We start from the raw sequence: 23,602 nt of genomic DNA on the forward strand, positions 1-23,602 counted from the left end.
CTTTCATAAATCCTCTCATGGACCACCTTCCCATTACCACTCCATTTCTCTCTCTCTCACACACTCTCTCTCTTTTAAAGCATGTTATTGTGGGGAACGCAAGAAAGTCTCTGCTGATCAGAAATTGTTCATAAACTATAATTTCAGAACCACTGTTCTCTACCAAGGAAGCTTGTATCTTTGCGTGCAAAAGTGAAAGTTTGACCCCTAGGAGCCTTTTTCCTAGACTCAGATTTGGTTTAAGTGAAACTAATTTGATAGTTTTAGTCTAGTGTAAAATCCTGATGTAAAATGGCACAATTGTCAGTATCTGAACTCACGGGATGTTGAAAGCCTGTATTGAGTTATGTTGGCTTTGTGAGGGTTGAACACTGTGAGTCAGGTCATTGCTAATCCTGTTTGTTTCACATCCCTTAACATTTACTTGTTAGTGTCTTTTAACAGCTCAGTAGAAAGAATAGGTTTGGGCTATCTATTTAAGCTACTGACTTTAAATTGCATAGTTATCAGGGGAGATATAACTAGGCTTAATTAAATTTACCATGATCTCATGTAGCTTTTGCTTCCTTAATGGAATAAAGTTATGTTATTGTCAGCATGTGAAATGACAGTAGATCTTGTGCACTAATTATGCATTTAATGTGTCAAATGCTAAATGCAAATGAAAATAGTAAGTCTGAGTATCAAAAGCCCTTGCAAGAGAAGCCTGAAATAGTCCCACAAATACCCACCCTGATCTGCTTGCCCAAAAGACTTTGTGTTTTATCTCTGCCATTGAATGGGGAGGAGATTGTGCAACTCAGCTGTTCCCTGAGCTTAACAGTAAATATCATATACTGCACCAAACATGGGAAAAAACATAACCACAGTAACCAATTCTTTCATGCCTTCTCTTCCATTCCACTTGATTCAAGAAGCATGTCTGAGGGTGAGACTAAAGTGCTCAGATTACCTTAGTGGCCCCAGGAGCTTGCCTGCTTTTGATTCTCAATATCCCGTTGGCCAGGGAACCTACTCTGAATCATCAAGTTGCCCTAGATACTCTCCTTCAGAGAGAATGTGTTTTCACCCTATTTCAGTGTCCTTTCATGTATTGTCTAGCATCCTGAGTCACAAGTTTTTGATACTCCCCATTTATTGTCCAGTGTACAAAAGTTTGTTACTGTCTAGAAAACTTCCACGTGAAGACATACTTCCTGAAATGAGACCAATCTTCTATATTTTGTCAAAAAGAAAAGAACCTCCGATAAGGTCATGCCCAATGACTTTAGTCCATTTAGCTGCCATTGCTGCTTTTCTTTAAACGGTACAATAGATAAATCTCTCTGTCCTTAACCTGTGTGTAATCAAGACATTCTTAAAACACTTCCTTTATCTTTTTTCCTCTGATCAAATCTGAAATTTGGGGCCTGATTCACAAATGTATTTCTCCATTTCACACTGGCATAGCTCCATTGACTTAATATAAATACTCCTTAGTCCAGAGGGAAGAACAAATCTTTCAGAGTTAAGGTTCCCTTCTCCTCTGCCCCCTCCCCCAATCCACCAGGAACTATCTTCCTGTGCTAAAGATTCCTTTGAATGCTCTAATTAAGAATAAGGATCCTTTTGAAAGTTAATTAGTCTTTGACTGGCCTTGTTTAAAGTGTTAAACCTGAAGCAAGTTCTCTGTTTATCTCTTGGTCATATCTTTAAAGAGGGCATATTTTGTTAAATTTTTCAATTAGTCAATAACTTCAGTCAATATCCAATATGATCTCCTTTGTGTACAGTGTCTACTTAATCACAACAATAGACAGGAAGGAAGTAACCAGTAGCCAGCAAGATGAGTATATAACCAAAGCTTATCTCATGGTTTAAAAAAGAAAAAAAATGTAATGAAACCGTCATTCTTATATTCTTTCTCCCATCGTACTTGTCCGTTGCTTTATATTATTTGGTTTAGATTATAAACTTATTGGGCAGGGAAATACGTAATTACTCTGTAAATTGACACAAACAAGTGTGGTTCTATAAAAATGATATTAAAATCATAGTGGCCATTTTGAAGCAAAACTTAAAGCAAAACTTTGATATTATCTTGGTATATACCAGGGGTCACAAAACTTACTGACCCTCTGAGCCGCATATAATTGTCTTCAAAAGTTCAAGAGCTGGGGTGCACCGCTCGGGGCTTCAGCCCCATGGGAGGCACCTGCCCGGGCGCAGGGCTTCAGCCATACTCCTGCTGAAGCCCTGGCAGGCACGCCCTGCGGGCTGAAGCTCCAAGACCCCCTGCCCACTGAGTGGAAGCTAGTGGTGATATGGGGGTTGTCACATGCCCCCCCAGATTTTGCAAGGGTTTACTGGCCCCACTCGGTCACATGATTCCACCAGGCTCCCTCCCGGACCTGTGGATCCTCCCCTTAGGCCTGGGGAGGCTCTGCCCGCCCACTTCCTGGATACCAACAGGACTACTCTGCTGTACACAAGTGGCCTGGGTCTATCATAAAGTATAATCAAGCAGGCCAAAAAGGAATTTGAGGAGCAACTAACAAAAAGACACACAGAGCTAACACCTGGGAGCTGCAGGGAGAGGCCGCTGAGAGTAAGAGGGAGGATGTGCCTGGGAAGGCATGACTCAAGCTGTTTTGGGGGTAGGGCTCCACAAGCTGCACTTAAATTGTAAAAGAGCCACATGCTAACAAGCCAGTCTGGCCACCCCTGCTATATACATAGTTCAGCAAACCAAATGATTCATCTCTACGGACTTGAAATATAGAAAATATCTGTTACTTAGGCCATCTTTTGTATTCTAACATGTTGAAGGCATCTATTGGAATATCCTTCACTTTAAATGCAGCAATTTTTATTTATTTATTTATTTATTTTGCCAAAAACAACTAAATATGGTGATTTGAGCATTCAGGATTAATATTCCTTAAGTGACCTAGTTTGCAGAAAAAAATAATCATGCATTTATAACCTCTGGCGCTGTATTCGGGTCACAGATGGACAGATAGCAAAGCTATTGCTTAGTGATTTGCTTAAATTATAATACTAATACCCAACAAGAATGAGGACAGGCTCAATGTTAATTGTTCATGTTGCCTAAAAAGAAGATCAGTGGAATCTACTTTGATATTAAGCAAGAGAATCAAGGTTATTTCCAAACAGTGAAAATAAGCAGTTGTTTTTACATGCTTTGTACTGACTGTCAAATTATGAGAAAGACAAAGTGGGTGAGGTAATATATTTTATTGGACCAACTTCTGTTTGTAAGAGAGGAAAGCTTTTGAGCTTACACAGGGTATGTCTAAATTAAAAACCCACGGCTGGCTGGTGCCAGCTGACTCAGGCTTGTACTAAGAGGCTGTTTAATTGCAATGTAGATGTTTGAGTTCAGGCAGAAGCCTGAGCTTTGGGACCCCCTTCCCCCTCATGGAACATTGTGGGACAATTTCTGAAAGTCAGCAACAGTCAATGTAAGCAATGCAGTGTCTATAGTGACCCTGTGTCAACCTAACTACACCTATTTAAGTGCTACACCTCTCGCAGAGGTAGAGTTATTAAGTTGGTGTAGTGGGCGAGTTACATTGCTGGGAGCAAAATTTTAGTGTTGACACTCAGAGTTAGGTCAATGTAAGACAGCTTATGTCTACCTAACTCTGTAGTGTAGAGCAGGCATAGGTCAATGGAAGAATTCTTCCGTTGACCCAGTTCTATCTACACCGGGCCCGCCGACAGCAATTCTGGACCCTAGGGCAGAACAGTTAATGGGCGCTCTTCCAGCATGGCCAGGGCTTCCACATGCCCGCCCAGCTGCCTTCGTCGTCACCAGTACCACCCCACGCGTGCCTAGGAGCCTTGCAGACTGCCTGAGTGATTTAAAAGGGCTGGGGGTCCCTAGGCCCTTTAAAATCACCCAGGCTCCTGGGCAGTTGTCCCCTATATTTACAGTTGTTATATATATATATATATAACATATAATATATAACTATATATTACAGTTGTCCCCGGGGCAGTTGTCCCCACCCTCGGCGGGCCTGGTCTACACTGAGGGTTAGGTCGGTATAGCTACTTCCCTCCGGGAGTGGATTTTTCACACCCTTGAGAGAGATAGCTATAACAATGTAAATTCCCAGTATAAACCATCCCTGAGTACATTTCCCAGGCCTGGTCTACACTAGGAACTTACATCCGTATAGCTACATGTCTTAGGGGTGTGAAAAATCCACACCCTGAGACATGTAGTTACGCTGACCTAACTCCTGGTGTAGACAACACTAGGTCGACAGAAGAATTTTTCCATCGATCTAGCTAATGCCCCTCAGGGAGGTGGATTACTTACACCAACGGGAGAATTGCTCCCATCGGCGTAAGTAGTGTCTGCACTGAAGCACTACAGCGGCGCAGCTGTAGTGTTTCAAGTGTGGACAAGTCCTTAGAGTGTCACAACTAAATACAAGGTGGAACAGACTGTTTAGCATAAGTAGTTAACACATTTCAAGGGACCACTGAAGGTGAAATGGCCTCTCCAGTCATGGGGGGAAATGAGGGAAAAAAATGGCTGTGGTGGGGATTTGGTGGGCTATATATTGTTGTAATAAGCCATAAATCCAGTGTGTCTACTCAGTGTCTGATTTTTAGTCTCTAGCAAAGTTGTGAAACAAGATTTCGAGTTTACACAGAGCTCTTCTTCAGGTCTGAGAAATGTACTCAGAGTGTCATAGCTCAATACAAGGTGTAACAGACTGTTTAGCATAAGTAGTCAGCATATTTCAAGGGACCGTTGAAGGTGAAGTGAACAGTAATACTGCTCCAGTCATAGCGGGGAAAGAAGGGGAAAAAAGGCCAGGATGGGAAGGGATTTAGTGGGTTATAGGTTGTTGTAATAAGACATAAATCAAGTGTCTCTAGTCAGTCCATGATTCTTAGACCATGTCTACACTGGCGAGCTTACAGCGGCATAGCTGTACTGATGCAGCTGTGCCACTGCAAGATCCCCCGTGTAGCTGCTCTATACCGATGGGGGAGCGCTCTCCTGTCAACATCATAAAACCACCTCACCGTTGGAGAAGCTGCCATAAGAATGGCCACACTGGATCAGATGAAAGGTCCATCTAGCCCAGTGTCATGTTTTCCAACAGTGGCCAATGCCGGGTGCCGACATAGCGTTGTGCACTCTACCGCTTAAGACGGTGAAATTTATGTTGCTGGGGGGGGGGGGCGCGGCGGTGTTTTTTCACATGACATAAGTTGTGACATAAGTGACATAAGTTTTGCCAACATAAGTGCTAGTGTAAACATAGCCTTAGTGTCTAGCAAAGTTATGAATTTAAGCTTTCAGGCTCATCTTTTGATGGTGTTATGCTGGTTTCCTCTGAGGATGAGGACTGAGAGGTCAGACATAAAGTGATTGCGTTGTGAAAAGTACTTAAATTAGTGAACTTTGCTAGACACTAAAATTAGGGTTGCCAATTTTGGTTGGACATGTTCCTGGAGGTTTCATCACATGCCATAATCTTTACTTAAAGATTCATCTTTAATTCCTGGAGACTCCAGGACAATCCTGGAAGGTTAACAACCCAACTAAAATCCTCTCACCAACAGGAGTTGGTCCCATGAAATATATTACCCCATCTACCTTGTCTCTCTAATATCCTGGGACCACCATAGCTACAACACCACTGCAATCAAATTATTATAAATCATAGAAGTTAGAGATTGAAGAAAATCCATTACTCAGAATCCCTCCCCTTGAGAAATGCAAGATTCTCAGATAGCAGATGTGTCTGATATTAAACTGACTACACTACATCTACACCAGAAAGCCAGGAAAGTGTCATATAGATTTCTAATGGACACTCAAATCCTTTCTCTTCCGGATGTTTATGATCATGAAGGCAAATGATAGCATAAACATGGTTTTATATTCAGTACATAAGCATTCCTCTGTATATTGTACACATCTACAGTATATATATAATTGTATATATAGTTGTAATTGATCCTAGTAGCACTCATTTATTATTGCATAATTCTATGGTCTGTTTTCCTCTTTATCCACAGGCCTGGAGACCATATTGCTATAGCACTAGGGTTGTCACCTGTCCGGGTTTTAGCTGGACAGTCTGTTTTTTGGTTTCTGTGTCCGGGTTCCATTTAGGGTTGCAGGTGCCCAGTTTTCAACTGGAAAGCCCAGTTAACATGGGGTGGGGGAAGGCGCCAGGTCATTAACCTTGCCAGCCCCTACTCAGCTGGAGCTGCCTCCTACCTGCAGGCAGGCTCTTTGTCAGGCTGCAGCAGCTCCCAACCCAGCCCCAAAGCAGAGGGAGTCTAGCTGAGGGGAGGAATGGGGGAGGGAAGTGAGGACCATCCAGCAAGCAATGTGGAGAGGGGAGGAGATGAGTGAGCGATGGAGGTGGGACTTTAGGGGAAGAGGGGGAGGAGGAGGATAGGGCCTCAAGAGAAGAGGCAGAGCAGGACTGGGGTCAGGGGGAAGAGGCAGAGAGGGGGTGGGACCTTGGGGGAGAGGTGGGGTGGGGGCGGGGTTTTAGGGGTCCGGTTACCAGCAATTAGAAAGGTGGCAACCCTAAGTAGCACTACTATAGTTACGGTTGAAAAGTCTCTTCCATTATAATCTTCTAATTTCAGACTTCCACTGTTTTCTGAAATCCATCCGTTAGGCCGAAAATTTTCCTGCTGTATCATCAATTATCAACTGGAGGACTGCCATGCATCTCCTCCATTATCAATATTCCACCCTATTGGCCTGCAACAATCTCTGCATTTCCTATGTAGTTACTTCTAACTGTTGGATCCATGTAGCCCCTGCCTTGGCTTACGCCCTACATCCTTCTAGAGAGTGCACACAGAGCATGCAAAGAATGTATGTTTCCTGTGGGACTAATGACATGGTATTAGTTAACTATGGTGTTGTCTACAAATGTGGACTAATTTAGTTAAACTGGTGTAAATGCCATTGTGGTGTAAATGCCATCTGATTCCGAACAGATTTAAACTAATCCAAAATAAACCTGGTTTACCCAAAATAGGTATCCAAACAGCGTTTTGCTCTAGATTAAATCAATTTAAAATAATACCTTTAGTTAAACTGGTGCAATATCAGGGCTGATCTTCAGGCTACATAAATTGTCATTGCTTCATTTACTTTAAACCGGAAGCTTGACTTCAGTGGAGCTGTGGCAGTTTGCACCATGTGAGGTTCTGACCCTTTGTGTTTAGTCAACCACTTTATTTCATGGGAAATCTGGAATTTTGGTTTTCTCCGGGTATGTCCTCAGTTCAGTCAGCACGTAGTTAATGCCAGCTTGCTTTACGTGTAGATATGATCTGCCTGCTTTTGGTAGTTGGGAAACCTCAGTCTGAATGGCTTCCATTGGAGTCTTGTTTGACATTTTACTCTCTTTTGTGGATGTTATTCCTGTATTTTCAGCACTGTTATTGGGGGGCATTTTGGGGCTATAATTGAGTTATTCTGGAGAGTTTTACACAAAATGTCACTGGTTGTTAAGAAAATGAACAAAGTAATTTGATGCTGGTTATTTAAATCAGGTCCTGATTCTATTAGGTATATAACTTCTAATATGTTCAAATCTTGTAATGTCTAAAGGAAAAGAAATTTGAAATAATAACCATATTGTCATAGTTTTGTTAGAGGATGTGAAATTTTATTAGGGGGAGGTACTAATACCAAAACAGTTCTGAAGTTATTCTGCATCATCAAAAATAAAACTAGACAAATTAAGGAAGAATATGGCCTGTTGTTTTTTGTAAAAGATCTAAAGATCTAAAAGATCTACAGAAGGCACAGTAAAATCCTATATAGAAATACCAGTGCGTGTTGTGAACAGTGTATTATGAAAGTCTGCATTAAAATAACAATGTTCAAGTCCACTGTATAAATCTATTGCCTGGGAATATGCTTGGGAAATCATATTGGTGAAGCCCTATTGAAAATTCCCATTCTAAATACAGAAAAAGTTCTCGGGACAATGTCTAAGTTTTAGATCTGAATAGCTAGGGTAGTAATAGAATTGTTGCTGAATCTAATCTTCTAGAAAATGAATGCTTCAGGAATATTTAATGCCAACATCCTAGTGTTCAAGCAGTAATAAAACAGGCCAAGGCTGTTTACTTGGCATGGTGGTGAGGGGGTGATACAAAAGTACAGGTGAAATGCATTCAGTAAAGATCACACTTGCATCATTATTTATAGTAGGTGGAAACCTTCTGAAATCTTAATAATTCATAAATTTACCTAGTATTAAGATGGATATATCAAAGTTAAACAAATATATCTATTTACCTATGCTGCATTAAGTTAAAATATAAAATAATCAATCCAGTCTTCGATTAGCCTGTATATTTATTTGGAAAAAGAGCTTTCATGTGCTATAATACATTAGTATAAAATCTTGTACATATAATTCTTTCATAAGGAGGTAGGGGCCTCAAAGCCTCAAGCGTAAACACACATTTGAGCAATTTTACTCATGTGATTAGTCCTGCTAAATTCAGTGGGACTGCTTGTATGCATTAAGTTACTTAGCTGAATAAGTGTTTGCAGGATCAGGACATAAGGAAGGAAATATGTGTATGATGTATAATTAAGTAATACCTATTAAAATGAATGATCTGGCTTCCTTAAGCATGTTCTTAATAGATTTTGCTGTCACCACTGTTAAGTAAATCTAACAATCACCCACAGAAGCAAAGAATGAGAAGTTCTTTTTCAACAGTTAGTTCTCTTGCCTTCCCTGGAAGAAATGAGTCACAACCTTCCCTTGTAATCTTCATACTTTTGAAAGTAGGATTTTCATTGTTTTAAAATTTAGTCATTTTACTCTAACAGTTGGGGGAGGGTTGATATTTCTAAATTGTAAGCTTCTAATTAGTTGATTAGATCGTGAAATGCCATGCTAGTGGATTTTTTTCTACATTCTGATTGGAAGGGAGGTGGGTGATTTATTTAAAACAACAACACTATTCACTTTTTGTAGGGGGGAACCCATATGTAATTAGTGAAATGCAGGTTTAAAGCTAAGAAGTATTGCATAGAATGTACTGAATTGCCCACAAGCACCCCTCACCTGCTGGTTTAGAATGGCATAAACATCTTTTAAAAATCTGTCAGCCAGTTCATATGTAAGGTTTGCAGCAGTGTAGGCTGCATAGGATAAGAAAAGGAAACCCGATGGGTGAAATAGTGACACAGAATGAGTTACTGCTTATTATAGGCAATGTTCAAACCACATGTAAACCTGCAGGCAAACCCACTTTTCTTCAGGGTCAGAGAGCACTTGGTTTTAAATGTTGCTGTTGCTCTTGTAAAAACAAAACAGGCAAAATACATAATAATATTCACAGAGCAAGATAAATGATTTTCAGTCCATGCTTTCATATTTATTTAGTTATTTGTATAATTCCAACATTGTGCAAGTCTGTATGTTTATGGTATTGTACATACTGGCCTGTGTACTTTAATACAGTCACCTATGTGTATCTACCTTAGATGTTGTTTTCCTTCCTTTGCATGTATTGTATATTAATGTAGGGCTTGTGGATGATACCATATTGATTGCTCCCGGAGGCTGAAGCTCTCTATTTATCCAAAAAGCAACTACAGAATAGGCAGCGGCAGTTTCCCTATAGTGCTCTGCCAATATATCTCAACCCCAACCTGGATGAACTTACTCTATGTGAAGGCAAGTCTACAGTACAGAATTAAGTTGACCTAAGTTACATCAACTAAGTCACTTTTGCATATCAACGCTATGCTCCCAATGTCAGTGGTGTGCATTCTCACTAGCAGCGCTTGCATTGATGCAGAGAGTAGTGCACCATGGGTAGTTATCCCACAGTGCAACTTGCCACCATCTTGTGCAGGGTGTTTTGGGAAGGGTTTGCAGTGCCTCATGGGGGCAAATGATTCACGTTCGGGTGACTGGGTACATGGTTTCAATATCCCAGGATGCAGTTTTTGCCATCCCATTTTGTCTGCATCCCATAATTTTTGTGCCTCTTTTCAAAAGCCCTGCAAGCCTGTGTGTCCGCCATCTCTGTGAGAAGCATGGATCCTGCACAGCTCTGTACTATTGTGATGAGTGTTGTGAGCATGGCAAACCTGATCTTACAGTATTTGCGGAGCTGCCAGAGGAGCCACAGGGAACATGATAATTTCTTGGAGCGTAGTTTACTGTGGGACATAGAACATAAGAATGGCCATACCGGGTCAGACCAAAGGTCCATCTAGCCCAGTATCCTGTCTTCTGACAGTGGCCAATGCCAGGTGCCCCAGAGGGAATGAACAGAACAGGTAATCATCAAGTGATCCATTCCCTGTCACTCATTCCCCACTCTGGCAAACGGAGACTAGGGACACCATCCCTGCTCACCCTGGCTAATAGCCATTGATGGACCTATCCTCCATGAATGTATCTAATTCTTTTTTGAACCCTGTTATAGTCTTGGCCTTCACAAAATCCTCTGGTAAGGAGTTCCACAAGTTGACTGTGTGTTGTGTGAAGAAATACTTCCTTTTGTTTGTTTTAAACCTGCTGCATAGTTCTTGTGTTATGAGAAACCATTCAAGGTTGTTGTTGGCATTCACGGAGCAGCTGCAGACGGTGGAGTGCCATTCTGGGCCCCAGAAACAAGCACTGACTGGTGAGATCACATCATTATGCAGGTATGGGATGACGAGCAGTGGCTGCAGAACTTTTGGATGCACAAGACTACATTTCTGGATGTGTCTGTGGAGCTTGCCACAGTCCTTCACCACAGTGACACCAGAATGAGAGCTGCACTGACAATGGAGAAGCAAGTGGCGATCGCAGTGTGGAAGCTGGCAACGCTAGATTGCTACCATCAGTCGGGAATCAATTGGGAAATCCACTCAGGGGATTGCTGTGTTGCAAGGGTGCAGGCCCATTAATGACATCCTGCTACAAAGAACTGTGACTCTGGGAAACAAGCAGGACATAATGGATAATTTTGCAGCAATGAGGTTCCCGAACTGTGGTGGGGTGATAGATGGCATGCCTATCCCGATTTTTGGCACAGGCCACCTTGCCACGGAGTACATCAACAGAAAGGACTACTTTTCTATGCTATTGCAAGTGCTGGTGGATCACGGGGATGTTTTACTGACATCAGTGCGGGATGGTGAGGGAAGGTGCATGATGCATGTATCTTTAAGACCACAGGCCTGTTCAGAAAGTGGCATGCAGGGACTTCCTTTTCAGACCAGAAGATTACCATTGGGAGTATTGAAATGCCAATAGTGATCCTGGGATACCCCCCCAGCCTACCCCTTACTCCTGTGGTTCAGGAAGCTGTATGCTGGCCACCTCAACAGCTGCAAGGAGCACTTCAACTACAGGCTCAGCAGGACAGTTGAATGTTCCTTTGGCCATTTGAAAGGCTGCTGGGACTGTCTACTCATGAGATTAGACCTCACTGAAAAAAGTATCTCAATGGTTATAGGTAACTGCTGTGTGCTTCTTAATATCTGTGAATCAAAAGGGAGAAAGTTTCTGCCAGGGTGGAGGGCAAAGGTGGAGCAGCTGTCTGCTGATTTTGAGCAGCCAAATACCAGGGCTATAAGAAGAGCTTGTTGGGGAGCTATACAGCTCAGGGAAGCTTTGAAAGACCATTTTAATAGTAAGTCCCAGTAATGTGTGTTGCTGTAGTGTGCTGTGCCTGGCATTGTTTTTTCACCCCCCAGTATGACCCTTATAATGAGTGTTGTGTGTGTAGTAATATAACATTGTAAATGCGCCTATTGCTATTATCTGTGAATTATGTCAGCCCCAGCCAGCATATGTTGTGAACTAATACAAATGAATTATGTTTCCATAATAGACACCATGTGGAATGTGGGTGGGGGTAAAGGGAGGTCCCAGAATGCAATTCTCTATGGGCTGCAGGGAGAGGTGAGCACGGGTTCTCTTGAACCTGAAGGTGAACAAGAGTCTCCAGCATGTCTGTTTGCCACTTGAAAATCACTAGAATCTCCTGCTGCATGTCTCTCTCCTTTTCCTGTGCTTTTCTTCTCTCCCCTCTATCCTTGTCCATTCTGTCCATAAGGGTGATCCTCCAAGCCCTGTGCTCGGTGTCCACAGCACCAGAGATTTGCATGATCTCTTAGAACATGTCATCCTGCACCTTCTCCTCCTTATCTGACTGAGCTGCTCCACTGGTGTGGATGGAGAGACCCTCAAGGCCACATTTCCAGCTGCAAAAGATACAATGCACAGAGGTACTATAGTGAATATATTCACAAGATAAATGGAAACATGGTATATTGAACTCACTCCCCTTGATCCACACAAGTTGCAAGCACTATGTTCTCACTTCTCCTTGGGATTCATAGAGCATGGCGGCTGTCCCAGCAGCCATGGTGACTATGGCCTGCGAGGGAGGGAGCGAGTTGGGACAATGAGGGGGACGGGTATGAGTATATGTAGATAGGGCAATTGAACTGAATACTGGCACCATTTTCCACAGGCAGTGGTGATTTTAGGTGATATCTCACTCCTGAGGGTAATGGAGGCTGAAAGGGAACAGCTCCTGCACATGTCTGGCTGTAGACTGGATCCATCTGCAGCTAGCTTGTGTGTTTCAGTGATGCTTGCTTAAGTAATTGCTGAGTGGAATGGGAAAGTGTCCTACCACAGCAGAAAAAATAAGGCAGCCCTCCCTAGAAACCTTCAGCAGAGGATTGCAGTGTACCTTCAGAAAAGTTTCTTCAAGATCTCTAGGAATTCAAGGTGCATCCTGGTGCACATAAACAAACTGTTCTGCAGGACCCCCCTGCCTAATTCTACAGGGGAATAAGAAGCAGATAGTGCATCTACCTCTGTTGGTTATTTCACTACCTTTTCTAGCATGATCAAAAAAGAGTAAATGAACAGATGTGTCCCTGCAATATCAAAGCAAACTGTACACATACCAGAGGTTCCTTCCCCAGCATCAGGCTTGCCCATGCTGGACTGTAGGAACTGGCTTGACTGATCTGGAGTCAAAAATACGTCCTGGATCGCTGCACCACTGGATCCCCCAGTCGCCTGTCCCCCATACTCCTCCTCTTCCTCATCCAACACCTCCTCCTAACTGTTTACTCCAGCTGCCTGTGATTCCTGCTCCACCAAAGATGGCATGCAGCTCTTTGTAAAAGTGGCATGTCTGCAGCTCTGCACCACAGCAACTGTTAGGCTCCATTGCCTTCTGGTACACCTGCCTCAGCTCCTTGGCTTTCATGTGGCACTGCTGCAGATCCCTCTTCTCCCCACAGACCCAGGAGATCCACCACCTCCTGTGTACTCCACGCAGAAGTGTGTCAGCAGTGTGCAGTCAGCATGGTCAGCGGGGCAGTTGCTAGGTGAACTCTCCACGCCAAACAAATAGGAAATGGAATTCCAAAAATTCGCAGGGCTTTAAAGGGGAGGGCTGTCTACCTGGTCACCGGGCTGTGGAGTTCAAAATGGTGACTGAATTTTGGGCATTGTAGGAAACCTCCTGGAGGCCACTAAAGTCAATGTAAGTAATGCAGTGTTTACACTGACACTGCATCGACCTAACTATGTCAACCTAAGTGCTACGCCTCTCACAGACGTGGAGTTAGTAGGTCGGTGTAGTGGGCATGTTACATCAGCGGGAGCGACGTTTTAGTGTAGCCGCTTACGAGTTAGGTCGACATAAACTGCCTTGCATCGATCGAACGCTGTATCATAGACCAGGCCTAAGTCAGTGTAGTGGGTGAGTTACATCGGTGGGAGCAGCATTTTCGTGTAGACACTTACAGAATTAGGTCAACATAAGCTGTTTTACCTCGACTTAACTCTGTAATGTGGACCAGGGCTGAGATAGAGTGATAAAAGCTCTCTGCCTATTCAGTCCTTGGTCTCTCTTGCTGATGCTGCTGACAAAAGTGTAATTGTTATGGTGATAGTGTTTGTGATGTGAAAATTTGTCCATTGGAATGGACTGAGACAATTGATTCTTTCCATTTAAGCCATTAACTGGGCTGTTTTTTTGCTACAGGCATTAACAGTGAAGCACAAAGAGAAATATCTAAAATATTCCTTTCTGTTTGATCATTAATGTCACTATTACATTATTTTATATTGTCATGTTAAAACTAGTTGGTTAGAATAGAAGAGCATATGTGAAAAGCAAAGCTAAAAAATACTGGTATGTCAAATGGTCTTTTTATAATTTGGGTAAAAATCAATCATTTTTATATGGATGCACGGAAGTCAAAAGGCCTCTAGTTTTAGACAGCTGTGGAATTTGAAGTTTTAAAATCCTGTTTAGACCTTTGGACATTTAACCTCCATAAATGTAGATCAGGGAAGCCAATGTGGGATAAACCTTTCGGTCTTGATTCACTTGTGTGGGTGCAGGAAGGGCAGCTGCATCCCAGGAGAGATTTACCCTTAGTGAAGGATAGCCTTAATCTCCATCTAGGGTAATAAGATTAAGAGGGACCTTTATTTTTATCTTGTCCTTATTCCAGGTAGTATCCATCTGCATAATTCCTTCGTGCAGGAAAAAAATAATTCTTTAAAAGTAGCTAACGTCATAGTAATTAATTTTATGGTTGTTTAGATTTGGTAATCAGACTCCACACAAGATTTTTTTATCTTGTAATGAAATCTGAGAAGTAATCACTGAGACGTTTTACTATGTGAACTGAGGCCTCATCTTTTATCCTATTTAACACCTAAAGGAAAGGTTACAGAAACATGCATGATTTTCATACTGTTGAGAACAGTGTTACGTACATGAGAAGTGTACCTAATTTTTTATTATCTACAGATGACGGGAAAGCAGAATTGCAGCATTAGAAATAGGGATGCATATTTATGGAAACATATTAATTCCCCGTAAAGTTATTCTCGAGGAGGTCCAGGATGGACTTCCTAGGAGGAGAAGCTTCCCAATACATTCAGGATGTTTGAATGTATGCCGAAGTGTATTCTTCAGGTTTGATTTACTTCTGTACTAGAGATATTGTAATTAGGCTGACTACACTGTAGCTCCAAACCACTGTACTCATTCTCTGAAATCAATATGTTGAAATATATTTCAAAAATTTAAAGCTAAAAAAAGATCAGTTACATAGAAAGCATATATATATATTTAAATCATTAGGAATTATGTTGAATATGTTTTTTAAATCACATGCAGTTACTTTTAGAAAGCAGTCCTGGGCCTCAGCATCTATTTGTGGTAGGATAAATTGGACTTTGAAGGTTTTTGTAATTATACTTTTCCATGGTGAAATCTATTTTAAGTGTTTTGAGAATTTGAACTATTTGAGCAACTAAACCAGCCTGGGTACCTTTCTCATTTAAGCTTTCAATGGAGTGAGATTTTTTTAATTAGTCCTTGATTTTCTGTATTTTGAATGTTTCCTGAAAGACAGCACTTTGGCAATGAAGAGCCAAAAAGAAAAAAAAAATGAGGCTATGGTGATTTGCATTATTATGATTGTTCTTATTCTATGTTTGTAGTTCGACAATCAGCAAGCACTGGGAGGCTGAACTGGCCACACTTAAGGGTAACAATGCCAAGCTCACAGCAGCTCTGCTGGAATCCACTGCCAATGTAAAACAATGGAAACAACAGCTTGCTGCATATCAGGAGGAAGCAGAACGTCTACATAAGAGGGTGAGTCCAGACAAACAGCTGAGGTCCTTGAAATCCATAAGACTGAGGAGCTAGTGAATATATTTGATTATTTGGAAGTATAGTGATCTCTCAAGGGATTATCTTTTCATATTGCAGTTGCCAAACTGCACCCAAACAGGGTTTTGTGAGAGAGAGAGAGAGAGAGAGAGAGAGAGAGAGAGAGAGAGAGAGAGAGAGAATATGTGTGCACTGACTTTTTTCTTAGGAATTTACTCAAAACTCCAGGGTGGCGCAAAGTATTCTGTAACATCTGTTACAACAGAATAAGTATTCTCTTGTAAATTGTCATAAGAAATGTGTATATTTTTATATCACTTAGACGATGCTGTAGGGGTGTGTGACACCTTATAGATATGGGCGGTAAGTGACAATTCCCCTATGGGAGGCTAGCTTCCCGTCCACCTCTTCTGCTCATGGTCCCACCCACACTCAACTCCTGCCCTGCCCCCTCCTCACTTGCCCCATCCCTCCTCTCCTTCCCCCTTCATTTCTCCGCCTGCCTCCTGATTCCCCTGCATTGCCCTATCCACCATGCCGTGCACCCACTGCCCCTGCCCCCCATCCCATCCGGCCCCCTGCATCTCCCTTCAACTGCCTCCTGCCCCTTCACACATCCTTGTTTCCACTTCAATCCCCTCTTGCTCACACCCCCGAACAGCTGATATGCAGATTGTCCCTGCAAGAGGTACACCAGCTGCTCGGCTTCAGAGCACACAGAGTGCAATATAAGCCCCATAAACGGAAAAGGTCAAGAATACCTCTTTTAACAGTTTCAGAGTAGCAATCATGTTAGTCTGTATTCGCAAAAAGAAAAGGAGTGCTTGTGGAACCTTAGAGACTAGCAGATTTATTTGAGCATAAGCTTTCGTGAGCTACAGCTCACTTCATTAGATGCATTCAGTGGAAAATACAGTGGGGAGATTTATATACACAGAGAACATGAAACAATGGGTGTTATCATACACACTGTAAGGAGAGTGATCACTTAAGATGAGCTAATACTAGCAGGAGAGCAGGGGGCTGGGGGAGAAAGCCTTTTGTAGTGATAATCAAGGTGGGCCATTTCCAGCAGTTGACAAGAATGTCTGAGGAACAGTTTTTGGGGGGAGGGGGGTTATAAACATGGGGAAATAGTTTTACTTTGTGTAATGACCCATCCACTCCCAGTCTCTATTCAAGCCTAAGTTAATTGTATCCAGTTTGCAAATTAATTCCAATTGAGCAGTCTCTCGTTGGAGTCTGTTTTTGAAGTATTTTTGTTGTAATATTGCGACTTTTAGGTCTGAAAATCGAGTGACCAGAGAGATTGAAGTGTTCTCCAACTGGTTTATGAATGTTATAATTCTTGACATCTGATTTGTGCATTTATTCTTTTACGTAGAGACTGTCCAGTTTGACCAATGTACATGGCAGAGGGGCATTGCTGGCACATGATGGCATATATCACATTGGTGGATGTGCAGGTGAATGAGCCTCTGATAGTGTGGCTGATGTGATTAGGCCCTGTGATGGTGTCCCCTGAATAGATATGTGGACACAGTTGGCTAAGGGCTTTATTGCAAGGATAGGTTCCTGGGTCTGTGTTTTTGTTGTGTGGTATGTGGTTGCTGGTGAGTATTTGCTGCAGGCTGGGGGGCTGTCTGTAAGCAAGGACTGGCCTGTCTCCCATGATCTGTGAGAGTGATGGGTCATCCTTCAGGATAGGTTGTAGATCCTTGATGATGCGTTGGAGAGGTTTTAGTTGGGGGCTGAAGGTGATGGCTAGTGGCGTTCTGTTATTTTCTTTGTTGGGTCTGTCCTGTAGTAGGTGACTTCTGGGTACTCTTCTGGCTCTGTCAGTCTGTTTCTTCACTTCCACAGGTGGGTATTGTAGTTGTAAGAATGCTTGATAGAGATCTTGTAGGTGTTTGTCTCTGTCTGAGAGGTTGGAGCAAATGCGCTTGTATCATAGAGCTTGGCTGTAGACAATGGATTGTGTGGTGTGGTCTGGATGAAAGCTGGAGGCATGTAGGTAAGTATAGCGGTCAGTAGGTGACCATCGCTTATTAGCACCGTAGTGTCCAGGAAGTGGATCACTTGTGTGGAGTGGTCCAGGCTGAGATTGATGGTGGGATGGAAATTGTTGAAATCATGGTGGAATTCCTCAAGGGCTTCTTTTCCATGGGTCCAGATGATGAAGATGTCATCAATATAGCACAAGTAGAGTAGGGGCATTAGGGGACGGGAGTTGAGGAAGCGCTGTTCTAAGTCAGCCCTAAAAATGTTGGCATACTGTGGGGCCATGCGGGTACCCATAGCAGTGCCGCTGATTTGACGGTACACATTGTCCCCAAATGTGAAATAGTTATGGGTGAGGACAAAGTCACAAAGTTCAGCCACCAGGTTTCCCGTGACATTATCGGGGATACTGTTCCTGACGGCTTGTAGTCCATCTTTGTGTGGAATGTTGGTGTAGAGGGCTTCTACATCCATAGTGGCCAGGATGGTGTTTTCAGGAAGATCACCGATGGATTGTAGTTTCCTCAGGAAGTCAGTGGTGTCTCGAAGATAGCTGGGAGTGCTGCTATCTCTATCTCTATCTTGCTATATCTGCTACCCAAGATCCATAAACCTGGAAATCCTGGATGCCCCATCATCTCAGGCATTGGCACCCTGACAGCAGGATTGTCTGGCTATGTAGAGTCCCTCCTCAGGCCCTACGCTACCAGCACTCCCAGCTATCTTCGAGATAGACCTGACCCAATAAATCCAGCTCTCTAAGCAAATATATGGAGTTCCGGCATTTAAAAAAAAAAATCAACATCAATATGCCGTCAGCATGATTGATGCAAAAGTGGATCAAATCAGGATGTAGGTGGTTAATCTAGACTGGGCCTGATCCTGTAAGGTTCTGAGCACTTTCAAAACTTCCCTCAGCACTTTACAAGAATCAGTCAGTACCCTTTAGGGTGAGGTCCCATGTTTGGAACTGGAGAAGCTTTTAGATTTGGTAGTTAATTCAGTGACATTTTTTTAAAGCACAATTTTGACAAGCTACTGCATCTCAGTTAGCTCCCTCTGTAATAAAGATAGAAACTGGTGCTTAAAATTCTGCTGAAATATTGGAATAACAGACCAGGAGGCAATGTTTTAGCTACACCATATGATGGCAAGCAGAGGTTAAGTGATTGTGCCTTTTTTGACAAATGGATTATCATTATAATAGGCTCAGTTGTTAAATCCAACTCTTTCTTCAGAGCGCATGTAGATGAAACATGACCAAAAATCTGTCCATTAAGCTCCCAAGAAACATGCCATTTGATCCTGAGAGCCCTGTCAAGAAAAGAGACTCCTGTAATGAATAGCCCTGATTTTTAGAAATATTCATATTAAGATAGATTTCAAGGGGAGACAACAACCCCAGTACTGGTTTGCATGTTAAAGCGTAGTTAAATGGGTTCTCTGTATACAAGATTTTTCTGTGAGAGCATCTTGGATGGGCGGTGTTTATATCTGTGCCTGTGTGTCTGTTCTCTTGGGAAGCTCACACACCAATCAGATTGTCCTTGAAAACCACAAAAAAGCCAGTGACATAGTGAGAGGGAGAACCATAGTGGATAATCACATTTGTTACCAGAGAAAGGAAAGAAACAAGAATGAATTGGAGTTTCCAGAAATAATGACTTGTTTTACATCTGTTTAATGATGCATAGTGTAGTTTTGAAAATTAAATTTTCTATGCAATTTGGTAAAACTGCTTTATAATTTGTATTTTAGAAGTGTAAGATCATTTACTTTAATTGAATTACTCATTTAAGTAAAGTTAAGTTAGTGAGTGTTTGCAGGATGGGGGCCTAAGTCCTCAAGCTGGGAGCTGTAGCAGACTCTTATCCTCTGAGGATCAAACACAGAAGCAACATATCACATGTACTGAACAATGGGCTTGATCTTATTTTTCTGTATTTAGTCCTTCACTATTGTTTTTGATGCTAAAATTATGTTACTGCTTGCCTTTTTCCTGTATAATTTTATATTCAACCAGAACCTTGATGTAGTATGTTTATAATTAGCATTCGTCTTTACAGTTCTATATAACCCTTTTTTCATTTTTTATTATTCTCATTAATTCTAGCCTGTCTGTCTATCTTGCTGTTAAATATCATAAGCATAATATCAGGCCTTTTCTGCACTCTGCTGGAGGTGTTGCCACCCTAAAACCCACCTGCCCAGTTAGGCTACCAACAAGACTTAGTCCTCCAGAGGCCTAAAAGGGCCAGAAGGAGAAACTTACCAATTGGGAGCCAGCAGGCCGGATAAGGACTGTGACAGAATTGGAGCTCCTCATTGCTATCCCAGAACCACAGGGCCTTGTCTTCAAGTGCTGCAACTAAGTATGTTGTTGTTTGTTTATTTAAAGGTGCTGACAGCCGACATCTGAGTTTATTTTTATTTAACTCTTTAGGGACGGTTGCTGAGCTTGTGACATGGTCACCCTGCTCCAAGCAGGCTGCCAGTACTTGTGGTCTAAAGCAGGGAACACCTGCAGTACCACACTTGGCCCCACAAGAGGCACTATGGAGCAGCCCCACCTATCCCAACTTGGTATTAGCAATAGGATCGACTCCTCCTTTCTGTAAATGAGAACCATGGAGGAGACTGTATAACTCCTGGCTCTGCAGCAGAGGCTTTTCCTGGATGCGCAACTGGCCGCCAAAGAGGCCACCCAGAAGCAGCAAGCTGTGCTCCTCAAGCTACTGTAGAGGCAGCAGCCATAGCGGCAATGACAGTTCCAGGAGGCAATAAATGGGTGGATCACCAGCCTCTCCCATTCCAGAGGGACACTTTGGGGTCAGGAATAGACCTTACCAAACTGGGACCTGATGATGATCTTGAAATACATGTTACGCTGTTCAGTGGGAAAAGACTACCTAAGCTGCATGACTAGCTCCTTTTCTGTCTGGGGAAGCTCAGACAGGTTACTGGGCCTTAAATGATGAAGCCACAAAGGACTATGATACCCTGAAAACCACCATCTTTGACTGACCAGGAGTATCACTGGAGACTTACCAGCACTGGTTCCAGATAGAAACTTTCTCCTTTGGGATACAACCCTGTTCCAATGCCCAGCAACTAAAGGATTGGGCCACCTACTTGCTTCAGCTGGTTTCCCGCTCTCCAATTGAAATTGTAGAGTCTGTAGTGTGCAGACAGTATCTAGAGGTTTTGTAAGCCACCATTCAAACCTACCATATGCAGACATAACTCCAGCACCACTGAAGGTGCCATCCTATTCACAGAGGACTTTATGCTGTTTGGTTGACCCGACCAGTGTGAGCCACCTGGGCCTGGAGAAGCCTGGCCCCAACCTCCCAAGGAATCACCCTCGGCCGTTTCCTGGAAAAGTCTCAGAACGAGGGTTACCCTCCTCATGGACCCCAGAAGGCACCGCACAACACCACCAAAAGAGCATCAGAGAGGAAGTACATGGAGTCACACCTGGGAGCCGGTCAGGGAGCTTCCCCTAAACAAATGATCATCTGTTTCCACAGTGGAAAGCTGGGGTACATCAGTCACTCATGCAATTTCATAGAGTGTGGTTTCATGGAGTGCTAGGGCCTCTCAGGAAGAACAGATGAGAACTGTTGCTAAGGATTTGTAAATCCAATAGTTCTATGGGGCTCAACAGTATCAGAGCTAATAAACTCAAGGTGCTTCTGAACCCTAGTCTGGGAGACCTTACTGGATTCTGGAGAGCAACAGGAGGATGATCCAGTGTATATGACCTGGGTCCATGGGGATACTCATACCTACCCAATAACCTGGCGATCTTTGAACATACGGGACCAACCAGAATGCTTCAGGTTGGTATAACACCCAGTTTGCCATGGGAAGTAATAATCAGGAGGGACTGGCAATGTTTCTCTTCACTATTACTGCACCACTCCGAGAGCTCAGACATCAGATCTGACCACCTGTCTGACATCTTCCTGATTGTGGGCTCCAACCTCTGTAATGGCTTCTTGCAATTCAAGAAGACTCAGAAACAGCGACAACTTGCTTGATTGCAAACAGCCTTGGCAGCTGATGAGCTGGCTGGCAGCTCAGCAGAACAGCCTCGGAATAACTCTCTTCCCAACATCAACCCAATGCTGTTAATCAGTTCCTTTGATTTGGTCTGAGAAGAACAAGGAGATGCCACCCTTGGAGAGGCATACACCTAGATTGTGGTGGTTAATGGAACTATCTCTCAGGAGGTTTAAACCGCCCAGTGTCCTTATTTCAAGTGGCAAAATGACTTACTCTGTTGAGTGGAGATGAACTCCAGCCCAGGTGAGGTATGCCACTAGATCCTGGTGCTTTGAAACGTTCAGAAAAAAATGCTACAGCTGGCACATGAGTCCCTTCGTTGCTCACTTGGGCAGAGACAAAACCCTGGAGATTTTATCAGCCAGGGGTCCACAAAGAAGTAGTGAATTTTTGTGACGCTTTCCCTCAGTGCCAACAGGTAGCACCTAAAGGACACCTTGGGGCTCCCTTGATCTCCTTTCTCTCATAAGCACACCATTGAAGTAGGGTATGGATGGACATAGTGCTATGGAGAGGGGGGGCGGGGGGTGTTTTCCTGGGAGTGGGCCAACTACTACATTAGGTTCATGTCCCACTTCGCAAACCTTGCAGCACCATTGACAGACCTCACAAAGGCCACTGCACCCAGAGCAGTGGACAACTGACTGTGATGAAGCCATTATCAAGATAAAGAGTACCCTGTGTCAGCAGCCTGTACTTCAGAGTCTGGACGACTTCTCATTCCAGTTCTTACTGCAAACTGATGCTTCTGCAGTATGTTTGGGAGCAGTGTCACAAAACTTTCAGGTTGTGGAGGATCTTATACTATTCAGAAACTGCATCCACTAGAGACTAGATTCTTCATCATCAAGCAAGAACGCCTGACCATCAAATAGGTTGTTGGGGAATTACATTATTATATTTTAGGGTCTCCCTTTAACCTAATAATGGACAATCCACCCCATAAATGGTTGCAGGTGTTGAAGGACACTAGTCCTCGCATTACTCAATGTTATTTGGCACTGCAACCATATGCCTTTTGCATGCGATACCAAGGTTCACAGCGCTAGAATGCAGGTTTCTTTTCCTGGGATGGTGTGGATATTCTAGAAGGAGGAGATTGGGGCCCTTGGGATCTATCAGGCCTTCCCTAACCCCTACTAGAGGTGTTGGCATCCTGACACCTCCCTCCCCACACACATCCGCGCACACACATCTGCACATACAGTCAGGCTGGGCTACCAACAAGACTTAGTTGTCCAGAGTCCTAGAAGGGCAAGGAGGAGAACTGACCAATCAGGAGCCAGCAGGCCAATTAAGAATGCTTCCCAGATTCTTCTCAGGGGCAGAGCTGGGCGAGACTGGGCAGAGACTGTGCTCCTCAGTGCTAACCCACAAGCCCAATGCCAGGTCAGGGCCTTGCCTTCAAGTGCTGCAAATAAGTGCTTGCTTTGTTGTTGTTTGTTTATTAAAAGGCACAGACAGCCAAATTTTGAGTTTATTTGTGTTTAACTGTTTAGAGACTGTTGCTAAGCGTAGGGCACAAGCTGCCCTTCTCCAAGCAGACAGTCAAAACTTGTGGACTCAGGGAGCACCCGCAGAACCACACTTGGTTCCACCGGGGGCACTATGGAGCAGCCCCACCTGTCACAGATACCTTTGTCTTTTTTAATATTTCGAACTTCGTTCAAACTCAAGCTTTTTCTATTTTATATAAATATTTTCAAAATCTTGCCTTTAAACAATGGCCTTAGTCTCTTCTATTTATTTTACGTTATTTGTAAATCTCGTCATCCTTTTTTAAAACAGAAACTATGCCAAAATACCCCTGTCCCTGATTATTCTTCATTCAATT

The 23,602-nt window shown here is 43.0% G+C and overlaps 1 protein-coding gene across 1 annotated transcript in view; it reads left to right on the top strand.

Moving 5' to 3' along the window:
* Positions 1-23,602, top strand: part of HOMER1 (homer scaffold protein 1) — a 155,004-nt gene that overhangs the window by 103,844 nt on the left and 27,558 nt on the right. Inside the window, exon 6 of the mRNA XM_084629669.1 lies at positions 15,525-15,681. Coding sequence (XP_084485795.1) covers positions 15,525-15,681 — 157 coding nt within the window. The remainder of the gene's footprint in view (positions 1-15,524; positions 15,682-23,602) is intronic.

This window comes from Lepidochelys olivacea (assembly GCF_965140295.1).
Source record: "Lepidochelys olivacea isolate rLepOli2 genome assembly, chromosome: 5".
NCBI lineage: Eukaryota > Metazoa > Chordata > Testudines > Cheloniidae > Lepidochelys > Lepidochelys olivacea.